General features: G+C 36.4%; 2 protein-coding genes across 4 annotated transcripts in view; one reads left to right on the top strand and one right to left on the bottom strand.

Moving 5' to 3' along the window:
* Positions 1-17,638, top strand: part of LOC110926236 (DExH-box ATP-dependent RNA helicase DExH6) — an 88,584-nt gene extending 70,946 nt beyond the window's left edge. Inside the window, exons 1-14 of one of the 3 annotated variants that reach the window (XM_022169990.2) lie at positions 10,282-10,556; positions 11,009-11,099; positions 11,780-12,146; positions 12,236-12,310; positions 12,408-12,452; positions 13,128-13,218; positions 13,312-13,370; positions 13,498-13,659; positions 13,762-13,814; positions 13,898-13,931; positions 14,399-14,488; positions 14,573-15,616; positions 16,041-17,069; positions 17,148-17,638. In XM_022169990.2, coding sequence (XP_022025682.1) covers positions 10,391-10,556; positions 11,009-11,099; positions 11,780-12,146; positions 12,236-12,310; positions 12,408-12,452; positions 13,128-13,218; positions 13,312-13,370; positions 13,498-13,659; positions 13,762-13,814; positions 13,898-13,931; positions 14,399-14,488; positions 14,573-15,616; positions 16,041-17,069; positions 17,148-17,432 — 3,591 coding nt within the window. In that variant the 5' untranslated portion in view covers positions 10,282-10,390 and the 3' untranslated portion in view covers positions 17,433-17,638. Of the gene's footprint in view, positions 1-10,281; positions 10,557-11,008; positions 11,100-11,779; positions 12,147-12,235; positions 12,311-12,407; positions 12,453-13,127; positions 13,219-13,311; positions 13,371-13,497; positions 13,660-13,761; positions 13,815-13,897; positions 13,932-14,398; positions 14,489-14,572; positions 15,617-16,040; positions 17,070-17,147 lie in introns of those variants that run through there. The other 2 variants (XM_022169991.2, XM_022169993.2) reach the window with 2 other exon arrangements.
* Positions 17,639-19,433: 1,795 nt separating this feature from the next.
* LOC110923823 (cytochrome P450 CYP72A219) lies at positions 19,434-24,301 on the bottom strand. The gene is given in 6 exon segments (XM_035986763.1): positions 19,434-20,028; positions 21,052-21,430; positions 21,821-22,062; positions 22,151-22,374; positions 22,994-23,011; positions 24,006-24,301. Coding segments are annotated over 6 exon segments (1,464 nt in total). The 5' UTR covers positions 24,181-24,301; the 3' UTR covers positions 19,434-19,602.
* Between the last annotated feature and the right edge of the window lie 2,295 nt (positions 24,302-26,596).

The raw sequence follows: 26,596 nt of genomic DNA, 5'->3' as shown, positions 1-26,596 counted from the left end.
ATAAAACCCTTAATGCTGTAAAATATAAAAATATATTTTATAAAAAATGGAATGAACTCGCCAGTATTTATTACTGATAAAATACTTTCAAAATGTGTTTCAGGTAATCGGCTGTAAAGATAATAGAAGCCAGCTATGAAGCACTGAAGGCTTAAATAAAGTGGCTATAATTACATGAATAAAAGAAGAAATTTATGTTTTATTTATTTGGCTTTATCCCTATAAAAACAATTGAATGGAATATGGGTTTTAGCCCATTTGTTTAATATTAAAAGTTTGGTGTTTTACAAACTCTGAAATTATTTCCCAACTACGATCCTGATGAAAATTTTTCCGCTGCGTAATTAATAAGCACCGATACCATCTGACTGGCTCGCAGCTCCCGCTCCCAGGGTGGGGTCGGGGGCTGTGACACTTATCGCCATTGATCCTAAAAGCAAATAGTTAAACACCCCCCCCCCCCCCCCCCCGCATGGAGAAGGAAAGGTCAACTTACGCTATCTCCTCCTATGAACACAAAGATGCAGATCATCTCCTCCGTAACGTCTTCGCTCAGCAACACCCAATCAACATAGCAATACTTTTCCACCTTGCCAAGCAACAAATAACTTTTTTCCTCGTACCAAGTCATATAGGATTTTAAGACAAGAAAACAAAGGTGACATATTTTCCACAAAAATACAAGCAAGAAACAACAAAAGTTGTTAAAATACTAAAAGTCCTACTATAAGAGTCAAAAGTTACATCATACAAAGCTTAAGTAGTTGGTGAATAATCTACAAGACCACCGAAGCACACGAGGAAGGAGGGGATGATTCCTCCCTTGGTTCATTCAAATAAAGATGTACGTCAATTCTAATGAAAATATAGGTCATGATAGTCAAGGATGCCTAGGAAAGGTATACTTTTATCCTTGTGCTAGAGGATAAGGACCTGGAAAAGCATAAGGGATTGTTACCAATTGATAATGCCAAGCCTGATGTCCCTAAGCTATGAAAAAAACGTACTCCAAGGAGGGGGACCTCTCATGTTGGCCTTTTAGATTTGAAGCAGTACTTCAAGGTTAGAAGGGACCTATCCTATTGACTTTTCAGATATGAAGTAGTACTTCAAGCCTAGAAGAGACCTCTCTTGTTGACTTTTCAAATATGAAAGTATTACTCCAAGGAGGAGACCATTCCTGTTAGATTTTCAGGTATCAAAGGAGATACGTGTGTAAACCACACTCACACCATATATGTGAATACAAGGTACTCGAAAGACTTAATAAATCAAAATATGTGAAGACAAAGTCACTTAATCCACCGAAGATTCAACGATGACTACATATGAAGAAAAGTACAGAGATCATGAAGACTACGAGTCTAGCATAATGTAGTTAAAAATACATCATACTATATTGGGGGGCTGATGACGGGAGCAAGGAGAAACATTTCTTCTCCTTCCCAAGTTTAGAAGCAAGATTACCTTCCTAGGAGCAGCAACAGAGTTTCCTCCCCAAAGCAACATAAAAGTTTCATCCCCTAAAGGAGTAGCCAACGTACGAAGAGGTGATGCCTCCTCCTCCTTTAAAGCCAACTGGACATAAGGACTTCTATTATGACACGCCCATTAGACTTAAGGTGGCCCACACAAAGACATAAGAGAGAGTTGAACTATGATAGGCCCATTAGGCTTAATGTGGCCCACACATAGAAAGCCTATCATCCACCATGAATAGAAGAAAACTCCCACTCATTCAAGACATTTCATGGCAGTCTAAAACTCCACCACTAACATCTCATATAACTCGCTCTCTACAAAGGGAACAACTTCTCCTGCATACTTTCTCTTAGTTGATAAAGCAAGTACTTTCCCTACTTTTTATTTATCTTGTATTTCCTATTGTTTACATACATATATATATGATCATATATTGTAAGCATATTCATATATCGATAATAACACTTATGTTCATTTCCATACTAAGTCTGGTCCTTTCTAGCCTATTTATACATCTAGTCATCTACAACCTATTTTTAGAGTGTGTGTGTGTATATATATATATAGGGGAGAGTTTAAATGAGAACGCTAAATATTGTGAGAACCGTGATAACAAATGAAAAAACCGCGAGAACTTGGTCAAAAACGAATCAAATTCAAAATTTTTTTCTACACTTATCATTATTATTCGAATACAATGTTATAAATTTAATTTACACGTTTAAATTTACGTGAATTCGTAAATAAAGAAAATTTACATATGTGTAAGTTTGCCATTTACACATGTGTAAACCTGTTATATTTACACATGTGTAAAAAAATCTAAAAAGAATGATTTTGAAAGGAGAAATGAATTATTTGATGTTGTAAATTCTTATTTTTTTTGATGTTGTATCTTAATTACAATGAGGTTTATATTAAAAAATTGGTTTTGATTGGTTTTCTCATTCGTTCTCACGGTTCTTGCAATATTTAGCGTTCTCAAGATAACCCTCCCCTATATATATATATATATATATATATATATATATATATATATATAGGGTAAGGTTCATACGAGAACCACCTTTATTGCGAGAACCGCGAGAACCAATGTGAACACAACCTAAAATAGCTAAAAAAACCATAAAAAACCTAACCCCCCCCCCCCAAAGCTAAAATGCTAAAAACTAAACCCTCAAAAAACCTAAAAAATCTAAAAAAAATCTAAAAAAATAAAAAAATCTAATTTTTTTTAAATATTTTTTATGTTAAAATCGCTACTTTTAGTAGCCAAATAAATTTAAAAAAAATTAATTTTTTTTTGCTACTAAAAGTAGCGATTTTTTTATAAAAATATTTAAATTTTTTTTAGTGTTTTTTAGCTATTTTTAGGCATTTTTGGTTGTGTTCACATTGGTTCTCACGGTTCTCACAATAAAGGGTGGTTTCTAACGGATCTTTGTCCTATATATATATATCACCTCTTATCTTTCTATGTTGTTATGCTTGTAATCCAAGACCGGAAGTGCTTGATATGATTATACCCGGCATCAAGCCCGACCCGGATTCTCGTTGTTGCAATTTTAACTTCTAAATATAGAGGATTGATTTTGTCTTCTTTAGATTGTTCTTTAGTATAGAGAATGAGATGGGGTGGTGTTTCAAATGGTTTTTTTTAAGTTATTCCGTAAAATCTACAAATAAAGGAGTGTATAGGGTGTGGTTGTGAATGTTCTTATAGTTTAGAGTAAATTACACTTTTTCGTCATTTACGTCCACACCATTTTCAGTGAATGTCCTTTAGGTTTACAAATGTGAGGAATTGTACTTTATGTGTTATAAAAGAGGCTCAGATCTTTGAACAATCAGAGCTCGTTTAATAAGATCTATAAACAATCAGAGCAAAAAAGGGTAAGTTACTGCACCTACCTCCCGCCACCTTCCTTAATCCACCTCTTTCCATCAAGTCTAAGTTACTGCTTTAAACCTATTTTTTTGAATTTTCCAGAAAAGTAGACTTTGTGGCAGAGGAGGGGATGATTAAAATTTAATTTGTGACCATTGTCTAATGTATACTTTTTGAATCTTTCATGTGCCTTGCACATGACAAAACTTAACCGAAAGATTTAACGCCCGTGATCTTTTCTAACATAAAGTAGGAACATGTCATTTATAAAAATAAATAACATCCATCGAAAAATGATGTAAACGTTAAATAACAAAGGAGTAAACTGTCAAAATGGTTTGTAAGTTTAGTCTACTTTTGCTACTTTAGTCTAAAAATGAAACCTTTTTGTATCTGGGTCCTTGATGTTTCGTTTTTGTTGTCATTTTCATCCAATTAGCAAATTGAGTTAAATTTTTTTTTTGTTAACTTCTCCCATTTTTGTTGTTTCCTCATTTAAACGAAGGGTATAATCGCCATTTTATACCGTAATATATTTGAATTAAACGAGGAAAACGACGAAAAATAGGAAAAATTAACAAAAAATTATAGCCAATCGGATGAAAATAACAACAAAAATGAAACCTTTAGAACACAGATACAAAATGTATATTTTTTAATGGCAAATTGGAAAATAATAATCCCCCCTCTCTCTCTCTGAAATTGACTGATAATAATCCCAAGTCAGTTATTAGCCAATAGTAATCCGACCTCGTCCAATTTTTTTTGTAAAATAGACCGCCGTTAAAATAAGCTTAACGGAGTTAAGTTTTTTTTTTTCTGAATTACAAACCGATGTTTTAGGGCTTTTGATCAGAACGAGGATACGAGTCGATTGATTGATGTAAAATTTGATACGAACTAATTGAGTAATACAAGTTAGTTAGATAGCAGATTGGATACAAGTTGTTAGAGGTTAGTTGGAAAGTTAGTTAGGAAGTTAGTTGTAAAGTTGAGTATAAAAGTGACAACTTGTAATAGTGTAGGGATCTTTTGGAAAATAATAACAGTTCTTCCTAAACCTTCTGTCAACTACCATTAACGGATTCTCGGTAGCTATTTCAATTACATAGCTTCCTGAACGTTAATTGAGCTCAACCATTGTTGATTCAGTCTTGAGTTCATACATTTTCAATCCTTATCATTGGTATCAGAGCAGTCTGTCCTTGGACGCTCTTGATTCAATTCGAAAACGAACCCTAATTCAGCTAATTGGGGAAAAACCTACCGCATTCAATTCAATTTCTGAATTCAATCATTGTTCGATTGGATTCCTTCATTTGAGTCCGTTCAGTTCAAATCTCAATTGATCTTTGTTCAGATCAATTCCAAGTCAAAATGACAAAGAGGCATGGTCACAACGACACAGATGATGCTGAAACTAGTCAGCAGTTGAACAATAGAATAGAAGAAAATACGAAAGCGTTGGAGGAGATGAGGAACATGGTGACCGGGCTGTCTCTGCAGTTGACTCAGATAGTCAACAATCAACCGAGGAATCACCAGAGACAAGACTTACAAGCTGACGGAGAGGGGTTTAATTTTGCGGCAAGACTGACGAAAATTGAATTCCCTCGATTCAATGGCAATGATCTTAATGCATGGTTGTTCAAAGTGGAACAATTCTTCCAGCTTGATAGGGTGACAGATGCAACAAAAGTAAGGTTAGCTGCCATTCACTTTGAGGATAAGGCATTACAGTGGTACCAATCTTTCATTAGTCAAAGAGTTGAAGGTGAGGTATTATCTTGGGCAGAATTAGTAGAAGCTTTAAAAGTCAGATTTGGTAAACTGTTTGTTTGATGACCCCATGACTGAGTTAAAAAATTTAAAACAAACAGCCACAGTTCAAGAATATCATGATAAATTTGATGCTATTATTAGTAGGTTGCAGTTACAGGGTGAATATGCCTTGAGTTGTTTTTTGGCTGGGTTAGAAGATGAGATACAGTTGCAGGTGAGGATGTTTATTCCTAAAAACATCCAAGAAGCTTTTTGCTTAGCAAAACTTCAAGAGGCAACTATTAAAGCCAAGAAGGGTAGATTTGGATTTAAATCTGCTATCCTACCCACTCCAGTTAGTAATAAACAGATGACACCTTACAACAGACCTCTGAATGCTGAAATTAAAAAGAATGTGATTAGAAAGACTTTAACTAAAGGGGAAATGGACGAACGTAGAGCTAAGGGATTATGTTTTAATTGTGATGAAAAATACTCACAAGATCATGTGTGTAGAGGAAATAAGAGACCCCAGTTGTACCATATAGAAGTGGAGTGGCTGGAGGATGAGGTTGATACCGAGGAAGAGGTAATAATGGAGTGTGCACAAATTTCAGTAAATGCAGTTGAAGGTAATGATATGTACAAATCAATAAGAGTCACTGGTCATTATGGTAAATATGAATTACAGCTGCTAATGGATACGGGTAGTTCTCATAATTTCTTGGATATTACACTAGCAAAGCAGTTAGGATGTAGGTTGGTTAAAGGGCCGGCCATGTTGGTGAAGGTAGCAAATGGGCATGAAGAGATTTGTGACCAAATGGTTAAAGGGTTCTGCTGGAAAATGCAAGGAATTCAGTTTAAGGCGGATGTCTATGTCATGCCATTGGGTGGATGTGACTTGGTGTTGGGAGTACAGTGGTTTACTACTTTGGGTAGTATTAAAATGAACTACAATGATAGAACAGTAGCATTCAAGTTCAAAGGTCATAAGGTGATATTAAGGGGACAGCAGGGTAAAAGTTTTTCACAAATCAACAAGGGCAACCTGAAGAAGATTGATCAACAGAGAGGAGAGCTGACTATGATTCAGGTGTGTGCAATTGATGGGTATAGTAATGCTACTTCTGTCTCGTTGCAAGAAAGTCCACAAGATGCTGTCCAGAAACAACAGTTACAGCAGCTGTTGGTAGCCTTTGATGATGTCTTTCAAGACTTGAAAACTTTACCTCCTTTAAGGGGACAATTTGATCATAGGATTCCTTTGAAGAAGGGAACTGAAGGAGTGAATTTAAGGCCCTATAGATATCCGGTAATTCAGAAAGATGTAATAGAAAAGATGACCAATGAACTACTGGAACAAGGGGTAATTAGGTCCAGCACCAGTTCATTTGCATCTCCAGTGGTTTTGGTAAAGAAGAAGGATGGGTCCTGGAGGATGTGTATTGATTACAGGAGGCTAAATCAGGCTACCATTCCAGACAGATTTCCTATTCCTTTGGTAGAAGATCTGATGGATGAGTTACATGGTACTAAGTATTTTTCTAAACTGGATCTCAAAGCTGGATATTATCAAATAAGGATGGATGAGGCTGACATACATAAAACTGCATTTAAAACTCACAATGGCCATTTTGAATTCCTGGTAATGCCTTTTGGCCTTACAAATGCCCCTTCCACTTTTCAAGGGCTGATGAATCAAGTCTTTAAGCAGTATTTGAGGAAATATGTATTGGTATTCTTTGATGATATACTGGTGTACAGTCCATGTTGGGATACTCACATGTCTCATTTAAGGGATGTGTTGCAAGCCTTAAGGCAACATCAGCTGGTTGCTAAGAAAAGTAAATGTGAATTTGGGGCTACTAAGTTGGAGTATCTGGGACATATAATCTCTCAAACAGGAGTGTCCACTGATCCAGCTAAAGTTTCAGCCATTCAAAAGTGGCCTATCCCAACTAATGTCAAGGAGTTGAGAGGATTCTTGGGTCTTACAGGGTATTACCGGAGGTTTGTGAAAGGATATGGTACCATTACTAAACCATTAACACAATTACTCAAAAAAGATTCTTTTCAGTGGTCTAGGTCGGCACAGGAGGCTTTTGAACAGTTGAAAAGCAGTATGAGTAAACCTCCTGTGCTAGCATTACCAGATTTCAAAGACACTTTTGTAGTAGAGACTGATGCGTCCGGATATGGAATTGGGGCAGTATTAATGCAGAAGGGCCATCCTATTGCCTACATCAGCAAGGCTTTATCTCCTAGGCATATGGCCTTATCGACATATGAAAGGGAGCTATTAGCCATTATACATGCAGTACAAAAATGGCAACCTTATTTGGCTCATAATCATTTTGTCATAAAGACGGATCAACACAGCCTGAAGTACCTATTAGATAGCAAGATTTCTACCCCTTTTCAACAGAAATGGTTATCGAAACTTATGGGGTTTAGCTTTGACATTATGTACAAAAAAAGGAGTAGAAAATAAAGTGGCTGATGCTTTGTCAAGAGTTACACATGGGGAGGTTTTACAACTAGCAGCATCAGCGGTCCATACTGACATTTGGAGGGAAATTAAAGAAGGGTGGCAGCACGATGCTGAGTTAGTAAACATTATACAGGATTTGAAGAAAGATCCCTTGTCCCACAGTCAGTATAGTTGGGCAAATGAAGAATTAAGACGGAGGGGTAAATTGGTCATTGGAAATTCGGTAACCTTGAAACAGCAGATATTAAAGTGGATGCATGCTTCTGTACAAGGTGGTCATTCGGGTATTCATGCTACTGCACAAAGGATTACTCGGTTGTTTTATTGGCCAAAGCTCAAAAGGGATGTGATTGATTTTGTGAAGCACTGTACAACATGTCAGCAATGTAAGTCTGAAACGGTGGCTTATCCAGGTATGCTGCAGCCTTTACCTATTCCAAAAGGGTATGGGAGGATATTGCAATGGATTTTGTAGAAGGCTTGCCAAAATCCAACGGTAAGGAGGCTGTGCTAGTGGTGGTAGATAGGCTAAGTAAAGGGGCACACTTTATAGCTTTACATCACCCTTTTACAGCAGTAGATGTTGCCCAGCTGTACCTAGATCATATCTATAGGCTGCATGGACCTCCCAGATCAATTATATCAGATAGAGACAAAATCTTCATCAGTAACTTCTGGAAAGAATTGTTGGTATTACAGGGGGTAGAACAAAAGATGTCAAGTTCATACCACCCTCAGACTGATGGTCAAACGGAGGTGTTGAATAGATGTTTAGAAAACTATTTGAGATGCATGTGTTTTGAAAGACCAAATGAGTGGGTCAAGTGGTTACCTTTAGCTGAGTATTGGTATAACACTACTTACCAATCTGCTATAAAGTGCACACCTTTTGAAGTCATATATGGTCAACCTCCTCCTGTACATTTACCTTATATTCCAGGTGAGAGTAATATTGAAGCCGTGGATAGGAGTCTAATGGTTCGTGAAGAAGTCATTAATATCCTTAAGAGTAACTTGGTACAAGCTCAAAATCGTATGAAACAATTGGCTGACAATCACAGGACTGAAAGGAGTTTTTCAGTTGGAGATTGGGTGTATTTGAAGCTGCAGTCTTATAGACAGCAGTCAGTGGCACAGCGGTTGAATAAAAAACTAGCAGCAAAATATTTTGGTCCATACATGATACTATCCAAAGTTGGGGAGGTGGCCTATACACTACAGTTACCGGAGGGATCTTCCATTCATCCTACGGTGCACGTTTCAATGCTTAAAAAATACTATGGATCACCATCTAGCTCTATATCAGAGATTGAGGAGGGAGGAGTTAATCCTGCTGTATTGGAACCCGAGAGTGTGGTGGATTCAAAGACATTCAAGAGGTTCAACAGGGTGGGGGTTCAGTGGCTAATCAAGTGGAAAAATATGGGACCAGAAAATGCTACATGGGAAGATGCAGCAATAATAATGCAAAAATTTCCTAACTTTGATCCTTGGGGTCAAGAATCATCTTAACAGGGGAGTATTGATACGAACTAATTGAGTAATACAAGTTAGTTAGATAGCAGATTGGATACAAGTTGTTAGAGGTTAGTTGGAAAGTTAGTTAGGAAGTTAGTTGTAAAGTTGAGTATAAAAGTGACAACTTGTAATAGTGTAGGGATCTTTTGGAAAATAATAACAGTTCTTCCTAAACCTTCTGTCAACTACCATTAACGGATTCTCGGTAGCTATTTCAATTACATAGCTTCCTGAACGTTAATTGAGCTCAACCATTGTTGATTCAGTCTTGAGTTCATACATTTTCAATCCTTATCATTCAATGTTACATACCAAACAGGAGAACACAACCCAAAAGACTAGTCTTTTGGGTTGTGTTCTCCTGTTTGGTATGTAACATTGGTATCAGAGCCAGAACTCGGAGTGGTGGTCCACGGAGTGGTGGCCTGGAGAGAGCCAGCCGTGACCAACGTGGCCGTGACCAACGAGGCTCGGAGTGGTGGCCCATGGAGTGGTGGCCTGGAAAGAGCCAGCCGTGACCAACATGGCCGTGACCAACGAGGACGTTGGCCCTTAAGGAGGGTCGATTGTTATGGACTAATATCATTGCAAGGTATGGGACTTGTCCCACATCGGTTGTATGGGCAACTGATGTGGGGTTTATATACCAAATGGGCTCTCTCACCCACCAGACTAGTCTTTTGGGTTGTGTTCTCCTGTTTGGTATGTAACAAAATTTACCTCGAAATTGTGTTCGAAATGGCTTGAATTTTGTTAATTGGAAGCTAAACACCTGAATTGAAGCACCGTTTTTGTGGGTTGGGGGCAGTATTTTGAGGTAAGTTTTAAATCAATCGACTCGTATGCTCGTTCTGATCAAAAGCCCTAAAATATCGGTTTATAATTCGGAAAAAAACTTAACTCCGTTAAGCTATTTTAACGGCATACTATTTTACAAAAAAATTGGACGAGGTCGGATTATTATTGGCTAATACCTGACTTAAGATTATTATCAGCCAATTTCAGAAATATGAGATTATTAATTTTCAATTTGCGTTTTTTAACTGGTAAAAATGAACTAAAGCCATAGAACATTTTAGCATTTTACTCGATAACAAAGCAATAGAATAATAGGCTTGAAATAGGGCTCATTAGTTCCCTTTCCTTTCCCTCCTTAACACATTAGCGTGAGGTTTCTCATTCAACAGAGCCAGCCGACTAGGGTTTCAAACGTGCTTCCGATCAGATTTCACCGGAAACAAAAGCCCATGGAACCCGCCTCATTACCGGAGGAGTCTCGACCCCAAAAAAGATCTCGTGCTGAAAAAAGGAAAGAAAATAAAAAGCAACTGCAAGAAGCCCGTAGGATTTCGGATGAGACCCGGAATCGTTTTCAACAAATACTTGATGACTTTCACAAATCCAATGATAAAGGTATAACATTAATCTCCACAACGGGATGGATATTACACTTTCATTTCAGCTCTTTCCTTGTTATTTATTTGAGTTAATGCTAATTGTTCAGTTTGGATGTTGATCATTCATGTTATGTTAATTAGTTAAAAAAAGTCTTTATTTTTAACTGAGTTTAGTTAGGATTTAGAATATAGGGTGAGTTTCGGCTACAAAGTGTGTTTTGTCTAAAAAGTGTAAAAAGTAATGTGGGCCTTTAGATTAGAGTAATCTATGTACCGGTTTGAATAAGGTGTTTTAGTAATCCTCACTCTGTTATCTACGGGTTTTGTAGATGATAATCATCGAATATTCGAATATCTGACACTAATGGTGTTTTACGTTGATTATCATGTGGTGTTTTATATTCATATTCATATTTGTATGATGGTGTGTTTGAAAATTTATGCTGATTATGTGTTCAATGATTTCAGAGTACACATTTGATGCCAGCATTTCAAACTATGAACGTGCTGAGGTGCACAAGTTATGGAGAGCAATGGGTATGACGTCACAAAGTTCTGGGTGAGTATTGCTTGTTATGTATGTTAAAACATTATATTTAAAACCTTTTTTAAGTTTTACGGAAACATAAGCTTTTGCTTAGAAAGCCACTCGTTTGGTTGTTATTGTTAGTAGGGCTGTAAACGAATCGAACGATCACGAACATGGCCCTGTTTCTGTTCGTTCATTAAGGAATGAGCATGTTCATAAACTGTTCACGAACGCTTACCAAATGAGATTTCTTGTTCGTGTTCGTGTTCGTTCATTAAGGAAATGAACGTATTCATGAACTGTTAATGAGCGCCGATGAATGCAAAGTACGTTTATGAACACAAATGAATACCTACCTACAAACATATATTCATTTTAGAATAAAATCTGCATAATTCATTAAAAAAAGATTACGGAGAATCCACCAAAAAAATAAATAAGCACTTAACATAATTGTTCGAACACAGTTGACATAATTATCCGAACATAAATGAACACATTACCGAACATTCACGAACGTAAACGTACGAACGCAACCTCTCTTCATGTTCGTTCATTTAGCTTGACAAACAAAATTTTTTGTTCGTGTTCGTTCATTTATTAAACGAACCCCGCCGAACGGTTCACGAACTGTTCGTTGAACGTTAGGTTCGTTTACAGCCCTAGTTGTTAGTTCAAGGACAGTCTCTAATGAACCTGATCGTGTTTAGAGCAGGGGCTAATAGGCGCGTTACACTTTACAAGATCATGGCCAAGGTCAAGCGCAAGCCCAGGGGCTCTGCTTGGACCCAACCCGGGACCCAGACCAAATCCGACAATACAGAAGTAAAAAGCCCCGTCATGTCTTTTGCATTTTCAGAAGAGGGGAAAACAGTTTTAAAGGACTTTTTTTCTTTTTATTCACCTGGCGATCACAAAGAGGATGAAAAGATTGCTGTCACATCTAGCGAAAACGCTAATAAGACACCAATGAGAAATGATGATATGTTCTGTAAACCTCGGACGACAAAGGGTCAAGTTGAAAAGAAGTTTCAGTCGTTTGTTGCCAGGATGCAATCGGATCGCAACTTAAAACAGGTTTGTTTTACGAGATTTTCAAAATACTTTCTTTTGAATTTTGATAATCAACATCGATCTCAAGATCTCATATAATGCTCTCTTTCCAGATCACTGAAAATAGGTCGAAACTTCCAATTGCATCCTTTAAAGACGTTATTACATCGACAGTAGAATCCAATCAGGTTTAATAATCTGGTTTATGTATCATACATTGTTTTTTTTTATATTTTTTTGGATATAAAAATGAAAATAATTTCGTGTCTATTTGCCTTTCTCCAGGTAGTTCTCATATCTGGCCAAACTGGTTGTGGGAAGACAACACAGGTTGGCATCCTTTTCACACAATTAGATTACCGAGCCATGCATAATGAGCCGAGTCGAGCCTGAGCTCGATTAACTTATGAGCGCTCGAGCTCGGCTCGGTTCGAGGTTTGTTTTTAAAGCTCGAGCTCGGCTCATTGGTGGTTTCTCGAGCTCGAGCTTGGCATATTTATAATCTATTAATTAATAAATTAAATAAAAATAATATAATGGACTTGTTTAGGCTTACATGCTCAATAAGTGAAGCTCGGGCCTGAGCTCTTTTACTAAACAAGCTTATTTTTAGGTTCAGGCTTGGCTCGTAAACAAGCTTATTTTTAGGTTCAGGTTCGGCTCGTAAACAGGCTTAAATAAGCTCGGCTCGGCTTGTTTACGAGACAACTTCAAATAAGTGGTAAATGTTATTAAATATTAATAAAAACTATTATTACACTAAGGCTCGACGTGCTTCACATGCCAGGCTCGAGCTCGGGCTCGATAAATAAATGAGCTTTATTTTAGGCTCAAGCTTGGCTCGGGCTCGATAAGGCTCTGCTTGTTTCGAGCTTTTTCTTGAGCCGATCTCAAGCAGCTCGTGAGCCACTCGGCTCGTTTACACCCCAATGCAAAATTATAAGTATGTGACTTTTTCTTCAATTTATATATATATATATTCTTATAAAGTTAATTTTGGTGCAGGTGCCTCAATATTTGTTGGATTATATGTGGAGTAAAGGTGAAGAATGTAAGATAGTCTGCACCCAGCCACGTAGAATCTCTGCGGTTTCAGGTATCTGTCAAAATTTTTATCTAAAGTTACGTTTTTGTTTAGTTTTTATGATTATTTAAAGGTCCTTTTTTTTTTTTTTTTTTTTTTTTGTAGTTGCTGAAAGAATAGCCAGTGAAAGAGGTGAAGCTATTGGACAGAGTGTTGGATACAAGGTATTTGGTGACTCTTTTGTTACACTTAATTTGCATTTTTCCAATTGGTAGTTTGTTTTACGTGTTTTACATTCTTACATATTTATGAACGATTATTACACCTAACGTTTACGCTGAAAAACCCTAGATAAAGTTGGACACGAAAGGCGGAAGACGTTCATCTGTTGTGTTTTGCACGAATGGAGTCTTGTTGAGGATTTTGGTACATGCTGGTAATACTTTAGCTGGAAAAGAAAAGTCAGCGAAGACGGTCAAAGATGCATTTCCTGACATCACTCACATCATTGTGGTATTACTCTAATATCAAAATATTATTCGGTTTCGGTGTTCGCATTGTTTTACTTTTCCTTTATCCATGCTATATTTGATGTGTTTCTATGAATTTTTGTAGGATGAAATTCATGAAAGGGACCGATTCTCTGATTTTATGCTAACAATCATTAGGTGTGTTTTACTTTAAAAGCTTAACTTTTTGTAAAGTTAACTCACTATCATATACCTTTTTTTAATTACGCTTTTTTTTGCAGAGATATACTTCCCATTTATCCTCATCTACGTGTGGTTAGTACAAATATCTTTATTTGTTCTTTTAGTTTTTAATTTAGGGGTGTGCACGGTTTAGTTTTCGGTTATTGAAAGCCGTTCGGTTTTGATTTTTCAGTTTTAGCAACGGTTCAGTTTGGTTTTTCTGGTTTTTGGAACAAAATTGCGTAAGATTCAAAAATAAAAAGTATAATCCAAGATTTAATTGATTTTGTTCACATAAACCTAACTTTAATCTATTTTTATGTTCCTCCATAGTTTTTATTAATTCATTTACTTTTGTAACAATATTTATGTTTAATTTTGTTATTTCTTGTAGGCAATGGATATATTCAAAGATAGATAAACATGTTATTTTTTAATAAATACTAACAATTCTTAAATCAATATATAACAAACACTATTTTTTTTAGGTTTTTAGTTTCGGTTCTTTTTTTTTTCTGATTATTATAAAATGCAAAACATAACCGATCATATTCTGAAAGGTATTGATGAGTGCTACACTCGATGCTGAACGGTTTTCTCAGTACTTTGGAGGCTGTCCGATCATATGTGTACCGGGGTTCACCTACGATGTAAGTTTGTTTTCTTTACTCTGAATCGATATATATATAACGTATTCAAGTTTGTATACTGAGTTTATTGCATTTGTGTTTTAGGTGAAAAGGTTCTACCTGGAGGATGTACTTTTGCTTGTTAAGTCAGAGTCAACAAACGCTCGTTCTCTTGTCGGCACTTCAAATGCAAAAATTAGCGCGAAATCCGAATTACCCGAAGATTACAAACGTGCCCTTGATGAGGCTATTAATATAGCTTGGTCAAGCGATGAGCTGGAATTCTTATTAGACATTATTGGTACAATGGGTGAAGGATTAGACGTTAGTAATTATCAGCATTCGGTGACAGGTGTCACACCATTAATGGTCTTAGCTAGAAAAGGAAGAGTCGGTGATATCTGCATGCTTCTTTCCTTCGGTGCTAATTGTCACTTACAAGATAACGAAGGAAAAACCGCGCTGTCGTGGGCTCAGCACGCGGGTCAAAAAGAAGTTTCCGAGATTTTACAAAAACATTTAAACTCAACCGAACTAGACACGGAAGAGGAGAAGCGATTAGAACTAGACACGGAAGAGGAGAAGCGATTACTCGATAGATATTTGAAAGATGTAAATCCCGAAGTAGTTGATATTATCCTTATCGAACAGTTATTGAGAAAAATATGTACGGAATCCGAAGAAGGGGCTATACTTGTGTTTCTTCCGGGGTGGGATGAAATACAAAAATTAAACGATAAATTACTCTCGAGTAATTTTTTTAACAATGCTAGCAAGTTTTTGATATTGCCTCTCCATTCTATGGTCCCGTCCATAGACCAAAAGAAAGTTTTTGTTAGACCGCCTCATGGTTGCCGGAAAATTGTTCTTTCAACGAACGTAGCGGAAACGTCCGTCACAATTGATGATGTCGTTTTTGTAATTGATAGTGGAAGAGCGAAAGAAAAAAGTTATGATCCGTTTATTAGAGTCTCGACGTTACAAACTTGTTGGATTTCTAAAGCGAATGCGAAGCAACGAGAAGGACGGGCAGGGCGGTGCCAGCCCGGAATATGTTATCATCTTTATTCGAAACTTCGCGCAGCTTCACTAGCGGAGTTTCAAGAGCCCGAGATTAAGAGAACACCTATTGAAGAATTGTGTTTGCAGGTAATACTCATTTATAACATTTTCAGTTGTTTACGATCAATAGTTTAAGTTTATTATTAATAGAACAATCGAAATACGTGTTATGATGGAATTGTTAAATGCGTATTTGTGTGGCCGTTAATGTGCTAATAGGCTAGATCGAGTCTGTACTGTATATGTGGTTGTTAGAGTGTGTTTAAACAAATGGAACGGTCAAACGCATCGTGATTGACATGTTTAAACTTATGACCCATACGATTAATATTGTCAATCGTATGCTATCACTCATGCGTTTGATCTGTCTGTATGTTTAAACATACACTAACAATCACATATACAGTACAGACTCGATCTAGCCTTTTCGCACAGTAACGGCCACACAAATATGCATCAACAGGATTCACAAATTTTGGTTATGAACTAATTCATTAATCTTTTCGCACAGGTGAAGCTTCTCAACCCAGATTGCAAAATAGAAGATTTTTTGAAAAAAACGTTGGACCCGCCTGTTTCCCTAGCCATACATAATGCAATTACGGTTCTTCAAGATGTTGGAGCCTTGTCACCTAATGAAGAACTTACCAAGTTCGGTGAGAAAATCGCTTCGATCGCGGTTCATCCAGTAACAATCAAGATGCTTCTTTTCGCTATATCGATGAACTGCCTTGACCCGGCTTTGACTTTAGCTTGTGCAAACGACTTTAGAGACCCTTTCATCTTCCCAATGTCACTCGCCGGTAAATCGGAAGCAAATGCCGCTAAATCGAAGCTGGCGTCGGTATATGGCGGCCATGGTGATCAATTGGCGATAATCGCAGCTTTTGAATGCTGGAAAAACGCCAAAGAAAGGGGTCAAGAAGCCAGGTTTTGTCGTAAATATTTTGTGGCTGCTGGTGGTATGAGGATGTTATCCGCAATGCGTGAGCAACTTCGACGTGAACTCTGTATGAATGGATTTATTCCAAAAGATTCATCTCGGTTGAGTGAAAACTCTCAAGATAAGGGAATAATTAACGCTGTTATTGTTGCGGGTTTATATCCTAGGGTCGGAAGATTATTTCTTGATGGAAGGGCGAAAAGGTATATAAGTGATGTTAATGAGCAGAAGGTTATGTTGGGTCGTCAGTCGGTTAATTCTAGGGTAACCCTTAAGAAAAAGAAGGTTGATCCGTTGGTGATTTACGATGAGGTAACACTTGGTGATATGGGTTTCGCTATCAAGAAATGCAGTATTATTGGCCCGCTCTCCGTGTTATTGCTAGCTACCGAAATTGCTGTTGCTCCTATTAACGATGATAACGAGACGGTTTCTGAAGACGGTAATAAAGAAAGACACGAAGATGAATTTATGTCTAATCCTGATACTGCGGTTGAAGTTGTTGCTGACAGGTGGCTTTCGTTTAAGTCAACGGCTCTTGATGCTGCTCAGATTTGTTGTTTGAGAGAAAGATTGTCGGATGCGATATTGTTTAAGGTGATTATTTTAATATCCTTTTATTATATATTTCATTTTTATTTTTATTAGCAGACTTTTTGAAGTTATATCGTGCAGATCACGCATCTGGGAAAAGATCTACCTCCAGTACTTGCAGCCTCCGTCGCTGCAATAGCCAAGGTGTTATCTTGTGATGGCCTTGCCGGTATTAGTGAAATGATTGGGGAAAATGGTAAAATTTCGGGGTTAAGTACGCTTTTAAATAACAAGGTTAAGAAACGCAAGATATATAAACCGAAATCGCGGGAATATAAACCTTGGCGTCCGTCAGAAAATCAACATCCAAATTGCGATGCTCCAAGCGGAAGCTCTCGCAAACGCGGTCGTGAAGATATGGCTTGAAAATTAGAGATGGTTTTGATGGTTATTATATTGAGTTGTTTAGATTTTTTGGCTGTCTTTTTATAACATGTAGCTACTTGAATTGGTTTACAGTCTTTGGATTGTCCTGTTACAGCCCAAAAGTTTTAAGGCTGTGAATAGCCAATACATGTATTTTTTTTAATAGTTGTATGACTAGAAAACAAATAGTTACTTAGGTTTACATATTTGTTTTCTGTCATAAATTGCAAGTTTTTTTTTTCCAACTTAGGTTTACCTTGTTTTTCAATTATAATTTTATATGTGGTGTTGATGTTATGTAATTACAAAAAAAGTTTTTTGTTGTTTTTCACAGGTGATATATATCTAACCATGCTATAAAGTAATTATGGTGAAATCATATTTGTGTTTAAATCCTTAAATGCATTCAAATTCTACTTGGTGCTTATATAAAACGTGACTGTATTTTTGCGTATCATAAGTGAAATCTGTTTAAATGCATGCTTTTTCTGTTATAATAAAGTTAAAATAGACTAGGATAAATTCTTACTAAAGCGTTTGTTATCAAATGTACTTGAGTTAGAGATAGTTTTTTAATTTATTAAAATGTAAATTGCCAAAATTGTCCCTGAGATTTGGTTATTTTTAATAGTTTCATCCAGAATAACTTTTTTGTGTCATATTGTTCTTCACTTTTAAGATTTTTTGTCATTATCATCCAAACGTAAAACTTTTTCTTTGTCAAAATCGTCCCTGAGATTTAGGATTTTTTGCCATTTTCAACAAAATATCTGACATAAAATATAACCCAAATTAGACATTTGGATGAAAATGACAAAAAATTCTCAAAAGTGAAGAACAATATGGTACAAAAAAGTTGTTTTGGATGAAACTGTCAAATATACTCAAACCTCTGAGACGATTTTGGCAACTAACTCTTTATTAAAAGAGCAAAAAAGAATTCATTGTCTTTTTTCTCTTTTTTCTTTCTGGCATGTGTCCAGGGGCGGTTTATTGTGTGCGCCAAGGTGGGTCATAGCTACGGGTGTTCACTTTATCTGAAACTCGAACCCGACCCGATGCCACTCGACTCAGAGAAAATATCATACCCGAATTACCCGAACCCGATGTATAGCAAACCCGGTTGACATTAAATGGTTTGGTTAATGGATATAGTTTTGGTGATTCGAGTTAACCCGGAAAACACGAGCAATTTCAAGCTCATGTTCAAATCCCGATGAATTCTATTTTGAAATACTTGATAGTGCACCCTCTCCCTGCACTACACTATTTGCTCCCAGATGCTCGTTTCATGACCATTTCACTCGTTTTAGCTCCATTTATGCAACGGGACCTACCAAACTACAAACTAATAAAATACAAGCCTAAAATAACCAACAAAACAAATAAAAACCTATCAAATTAATATACAAAATACATGGGAAAAGTGATGTGTTTTGTAACACATCATTAATCTCAACCATTTGATTATTGATCAATGACCAAAACTCTCTTGTTACATTTTGTACGAATTAACTCTCTTGTACATGACCCATTGCCTATTTGTTAAACAACCATCTTAAAAGAAAAATATGAAACTTTATTTTTTTAATACAGGACCTCCTACAAAAATTTAAAGAGATATAACAACTATATTAGTTTAAGTTTAAAAAGCTTGTGTGTTATATGGAAAACATGTATCAGAATCTTATAATAAGTATAAGTATCATTATTATAATAAATGATTTCAAAGAATGTCATGTGTCTATGTTGGAATTACGTCTTATCATTATCCATAAAGGTTTATATACAAGACACATCCGGACACACATATCCGGATACAAAACAGACCCAAAGCCCAATAAACAAACAAACTCGGATAGATATCAATATCATAAACTCGGACAAAGGAACTACATACCCTTAGTCTGGACTATAACAAACACAACATAAACCTGGATTAGGAACATACCCTAATTCGGAACCCTCATAAACTTGGACATATATCATAAGTTCGGACAGACTCACCGTTATATTACAAGTTACATTTCAGACCCTAGACTTACGGAAATCCAACACTTATCACACAAGTGCATTTACAAAAGCAGCTAAAAGCTACAAATAAACCCATCAACAGTAATACAAATTATAAAAGAAACACATATTCAATTAGTTTTGTCCACACTAACCATCAAAGCTCACTCAAAATCAATTGAGCACCAAACGGCGGTTGCATGGCGAGAATGACATGTGGAGCATGCGAGTATGACGGTGAAAGCTTGAAGGAGAAGCGTCTTAGAATCATAACAAGTGCGAGTTTTGTTTCCAACATAGTGAAATTTTGTCCAATGCATATACAAGGGCCCCCTCCAAACGGGAAAAATGATGCTTGTTTCTTTGTTGCATTTGACACGACTTCAGCAAATCTTTCTGGGTTGAACTCGTTCACATCATCACCCCATATTTCAGCGTTGTAATGTAAAAGCATCAGATGCAAAATAAGGGGTGACCCGGATGGTAATGTTAAGTTTCCTACTTTAGTTTCTTCATGAATCATCCGCGGCATGCCTACACCAGGCGGGTAGAACCTAAGTACCTCGTGCAAGATCATATTAATCTGCAAGATTCAGATTGGTATAAAAGCAAGCTTACTTATGTGCTTGTTATCAGTTAGATAATTAATAGACGCCACTTTGTAAAGGACAAAAATCATTGAATCTAAATATAGATACTCATATGTTCATATCTATGGTGTCAAGTATCGACAAAAGATGACCGAAGAAACTTAGGGGGCATTTGGTTCGCAGGAATTCAATGGAATTTAGAGAATTGGAATTTGAATTCCATCTCTTAAGATGTTTGGTTCAAAGAATTTGATGGAATTGGAATCCCAATTCCAATCTTCATGTGTTTGGTTGACAATGGAAAATGGAATTGGAATTAAGCATTAATTCCTTCAAATTCCTTTAACTAAAGGAATTCAAAATCCTTCCTATATGTGAAGTAATTAAAGTAAATTCATTGCAATCTTCGACCGTTTCGATCCACATCGTTTCAACCCGTACTGTTTCGACCCATACTAGTTTCGATCCGAACCGTTTCGACCCGTACTGTTTCGATGCGAACGGTTTTGACCCGTACCGCTTCGAAGCGAACGGTTTCGACGCGAACCTTTTCGACCTGTACCGTTTCGACTCGAACCGTTTTGACACGAACCGTTTCGACGAGAACCGCTTCGACCCGTACCGTTTCGAATCGAACCGCTTCGACCCGTACTGTTTCGAATCGAACCGTTTCGACGGGAACCATTTCGACCCGTACCGTTTTGAATCGAACCCCTTCGACTCGAACTGTTTCGACGCGAACAGTTTCGACCCGTACCATTTCGACCCGAGCTGGTGGTTGTTGGTGCCGGGGTGATGGATTCCCGACCCGAACTGGTGGTTGTTGATGCCGGGGTGATGGATTCCAATTCATTTGACAACCAAACACAACAAAAATGGAATTGAGATTCCAATTCCAACAATTTCCAATTCCAATTGGAATGTTTAAATTCCAAATCCAATTCCTTCAAATTCTAATTCCTATACAAATTCCAATTCCAATTCCAAATCATTCCGCGAACCAAACGCCCCCTTACAGTTTTTAAACGATTTAATCCGTCGATATCTGGTTTTCTATCTCCAAACATTTCTAAAACTTCGGCTCTAGCGCGATCTTGCCAATTTGTGTGCTGACACAATGAAATCATAGTCCAAGTAAGCAAATTTACAGTAGTTTCTTGTCCTCCAAAGTAAAAGACTTTGCACTCTTCAATGACTTCATCAATGCTAAGTCCAAATTTGTTATTCCCTTTTTGCTTGATTTCTTTGTTGTTTGAATCCAACAATAAGCCCAACAAATCTTCTTTAGTGCTGTCTGTGGTTTCCTTTAATCGTTTATTAATAATTTTCTTTACCGTGCTCTTCACTTCTCAGTCAATCTCCCTCATTCGTCTGTATCTTTTCGTAGGCAAAAATCTGTAAAATCATACATATGTGAAATCAAATACTATTAGCAACTACGACCCATTCTTCAACAAATTAGGTTGAAGAAATAAGTTACTTATCAGGTAAGGTCATTTAGGTCTACTAAAATTATCCAACGAGCCAATTTGGGCAACCACCATCACCTGTAGCCACCATAATACTTTTTCTTTCTCAAACCACCATTTTAAGGCGTTCCCATTTTGGTCAGATCCCGTTTTGACTTAACCAAATTTATACTTGTTAAAAACGACCCGGTGCAATTTCGCCCCAACCCACCCCACCCATTTTGCCATGGTTAACTATTACTTTTAGACGATTCTTTTTTATTGGAAAGAAAATGGTGCAACATAGCAAATACGATTAATGAAAAAAATTCCTTACCGAGATCCTGGAATATAAATTGATTGCATGTCTTTTACAACTAGCTTTGCTAGCTCGTGTTGAAGTTCAAATATCTTTCTTCCTTCCTCATAGCTGCTACCAAAGGCTGTACGCGAAATAACATCACTGGTCATTGTTTGGAGATGAGGATAAACATCAACTTCAACAGATCCTCCTTTTGTTATCCCTTCCCATTTGTTGATCATCTCACTACAACTAATGTAAAAGGCTGGTAACATATGCTATAGCAAGAAACAATTAAAATAAAATGTCAGTTTTGATCAATCTATCAATTACTTTAAATAAACAGAAACAACGCGTAGATGGAACCTTTAGTTTCTCAACATAGAATGCAGGGTTGATGATCTTTCTATGTTTGGCCCATTGATCTCCATTAGCATCTACAAGTCCTTTTCCAAGCAAACTTGCTAATGGATTCCCATATTTTGGCTTTTGAAATTTATTATAGTCAGCCAATATTTGTCGTATTAATTGAGGTTTTGTGACATGCACCATAGGTTTTGGCCCCATCCAGGTGAAGAATATATTGCTACCTAAATGAAGATTATAGCAACAAAGATTATATATATACACCTGCATTTAAAACTTTGCTTTATCTATTCATTCTTTTATGCTTATGTTCATGTATGTGTATAATGATATGTTCTGAGATATAAGAAGATAGATATACTCAACAACATCTAACTTATAATTTGCAAAACATACTTTGATACAACTATTATTTGTTGTTGAGACTAATTATATATGCTTGTGGTCGGCTAAGTTTCCAATCGACTGTAGAGAATGTAGAAACAAATTATATTATGGCCCAATTGGAAACTTTCGATTTTATAAACACTTAATTTAGAGGCGTAAAGTCGCAAGCTCGACAAAGCTTGAGCTCGACTCATTTAACTTAAGAGCTTAAGAGCTTGAATTCGACTCATTTCAAGTTCTATATTTAAAGCTCAACTCATTCAATTTAAGAGTTTGAATTCGAGTCATTTCAAGTTCTATATTTAAATCTCAACTGGTTGAACTTGACTCATTTAATTTAAGAGCTTGAATTCGACTTATTTCAAGTTCTATATCCAAAGCTTGACTAGTAAGTATTTTACAAGCTGAATCTCGGCATGAAACTCAACTTATTATAGTGATTATAATTCCTTTTACTTTTATGAATATTATGATGTTTTATCTTTTTTAGAACCGTAACTCACACACAATATAATTCTACTACTAAACTACACTTTTTCTCTTCCACTAAAGCTCATGGCTTGAGAATCACTCGAAACTCCACGAAAAAGCTCGATAAAAAAAAACTCGTTTTGTTTTCAGGCCGAGCTCGAGCCAGGGGTGGTTGGCTCGTGACTCAGCTCGATGGCTAGTATGTATGTGTGTTGTGTATATATATATTTATTGTTTAGATATGTGTGTAAAACTTTTTGTTTTTGTTATTTTTTTTCAAACATCTTTGTTAGTATGATGTTTTGATCTGATGTTAGAAAGAAAGAAACCAGGTACGTACCATGAGTGTTTGCACAAGTATAGTTAGGGCTGTAAACGAACCGGACGTTCAGCGAACAGTTCATGAACCGTTCGGTGGGAAGTTCGTTTATTTTCGTTCGATAAGCTTAACGAACGAACACGAACAAAAAATTTCGTTCGATAAGCTTAGCGAACGAACACGAACAAAGTTCTCGTTCGTTCGACTGTGTTCGTGAACATTCGGTAAAATGTTTGTTCGTGTTTGGTTTATTATGTTTATTTTTCTAAAAGTTTTTAATGTTTTATTAATTTTTTTACTTTCCCCCATAAGTATTATTTCCCTCTCTTTTTGTTTACCTTTCCCACTTTTTTTACTTTCCCGCCTAATTCCTACACTTCAGCACACTAATTATATTAAAAGTTAGTAAAACTAATAACCCATGTGGTCCTAACGGTGCATTTTTTTTTAATTTTCAAAATTAATGTTCATTTGTGTCTGTTTGTGTTCGTTTGCGTTCATGGTTAATGTTCACGAACAACCAAAATTCCTTAACGAACAAACACGAACACAAACTTCTGTTCGTCATGTGTTCGCGAACAGTTCATGAACAGTTCACGAACATCCAAACTTCCTTAACGAACGAACACGAACATAGCCTTGTTCGTGTTCGTTCGGTTCGTTTACACTCCTAAGTATAGTAAAAGGGCATGACACGTGGAAGGATACTGTCGGTTAGTTTGATCGGTTTGAGTTTGGCCTCATTTGTCATCTGCACCATCTCCTTCATGTCTCCGAACAAAAACCTGTACGGATTTCCGTTCAAACCTTGCTCTCTAAGAGGACCCGGGGTGGTCCGTGTTCGGCCACCCATCACGCGTGATGGGCAATTTGTACACCGCCGCCTCCATTTTTTTAACGCGTTGAAGTATCACGGCGTGGATCCGAGCACGCGTTGAACTTTGAACTTGTTTGTTGTTTTGTGAATGAGTGAATGAATGGTATCTTGTACATTGTGCATTATAACTTGTACATTGGAATCCCATCACTAGTGATTCCACCCCTCCTACATTTCTATCACTAGTGATAGAATATTGGTTGTACACATGGCATGACTTGATTGGATAGTGAGAGTGATAGATTCTATCACTAGTGAACCACCCTAGTCCCCTAAGGCTCTTCTCCATGGCCTTCGGAAGTAACCAAACCCACTTCAAGAATCTCCACCCGTATACCGCCACCGTCACCGCCACCGCCACCGCTACGGCTGCACTCATCACTTCCATATCCAATCTAAAGCTCGATAACTTTCAATGTCGATATGAGTGGACGCTAATGAGGTACATTATATGTGCTAATTATTGATGGATAAGTTTCACTGTAGTCTATGGAGTTAATATGGTTAAAGTCCTTGTGAGTTTTTTTTTATTGGTCACTTGCACTAAACAAAGGATTAAAAGCGGTAAAGAATGTCTAGTGAATACCAAGTTTTTATGTGATATCGAAAATAATTACTGATAGAAGTAAAATCCTGAATCACCGGTTCAATTCAAAATAAAAGTAAAAGATAGTTCTACGGCTCGTTTGGATACAGATTCACCACCAAACAAAACGGTGGGGCTGCGACGTCTAACCGAAGATACAGATACACCACTACGGTTAGAGAATCATGTCTACGTTCACCACCCAACATGCCACGATTGAGCTAGCATAGGCGAATTAATTAACCCACGAACATGAGATAATTAACACTCATTCTAAAACTCATTGACCTTCATTCATTAAGTTTTGGTGAATACATATATGAACAAAAAGATAGAAACCTACCATACCCACGTATACTAATTATGGACCTAAAGTACTAGCTAGTATGCAGGAAGTACAACTAAGAAAGCATGCAAATTAAACTTAAAAAAAACAAAGTGCTAACTGTTTTAAATGAACATGTGAACGTGGGATTCTCCATATGCATGATAATTTTAACCTCCATAAAGTATAATGCCATAATGGGGCTCCATTTTGCTCCAACCGTAACCCACGGTCATTGGCCTACCCGTTTCGAATGACCCGAACCCGCTGCTATCAATTACTTTACTACGAGTTTAGAAAATATACTTTTTTTTTTCTACCATGTGTCATAACCAATTGTAACTACGGCGCATCACTAATCATGCTTTCAACCTTTGATAAATTGATAAGATTTGGGCCTTGATAATCGTCATATTCGAACCACCCAGTTCGACCATGAAACATATTTGGGGGACTTGGGGAGTTGGGGTCATGGGAATATGGGATACATTTCAAATTTCATAATGATTGATGAATTTCAACGCTGAATTTGTCGTGTATTCTGATAAGTGGAGTCAGAACAATACTTAACACTATTTCTCACTAGACCTTTAATATGTTTGCGTCAACAGATAGAAATTAATCTATACATAATGGTGATCTCTTTGTGATTATTTTCTGTTTGAATTCAACTTTTTTCCAGTTATGTACCAGTACAACAGGATAAATATCATTCACTGTAATAACTAGGTTATAACCCCGTGTATTACACGGGTTGAATAAATGAATTTTATATACCAAATAATAAAACATTATCTTTTTAAAAGCCTCCTTTATTGCACGGGTTAAAGAAATGTAATTTTATATATTAAAGAATAAAATAAGTTATATCTATAAGAACCATATGTATTGTATGGGTTGAATAAATGTAATATTATATACCAAATAATAAAAAAAAATTATACCTTTAAAACCATTGTATTACACGGGTTGAATAAATGTAACATTGTTTACCAAATAATAAAAAAATTATATTTTTAAAAACCCCCGTGTATTACATGGGTTGAATAAATATGATTTTATATACCAAATAATAAAAAAAATATATTTAAAAAAACTAAAGGATTTTTTTATATTTAAAGTAGGATAAGATTGAATATTAATCTGAATTAACGGATTTTTTAATATTTAAAGCAGGATAAGATTGAATATTAAATCTTTATTTATTTAGTTAATATAAGATTGTAAAAATCATATGATTGAATAGGTGGGAGGTTGTATTATGACAAATCGGTTAACCGTACTGAATGATAAAGATAATAGTGATTGTTGAACAAATTAATCAATCGAATTTAACAGAAACATTTGTGATGTTAGACGGATTTTTTTAATTATTTGAAAGTTAATATCAACTTTGGAATTCGTATGAACTCTTATTAGATTTGATTAAATATTATTGATAATAAAAATTTGAGTAAAGTTCTTTTTGAGTCCCTGTGGTT

This window comes from Helianthus annuus, chromosome 17 (assembly GCF_002127325.2).
Source record: "Helianthus annuus cultivar XRQ/B chromosome 17, HanXRQr2.0-SUNRISE, whole genome shotgun sequence".
In the NCBI taxonomy this organism is placed as follows: domain Eukaryota; kingdom Viridiplantae; phylum Streptophyta; class Magnoliopsida; order Asterales; family Asteraceae; genus Helianthus; species Helianthus annuus.
The sequence above is the reverse complement of the archived record's forward strand: the minus strand, read 5'-3'. Positions and strand labels throughout refer to the sequence as shown.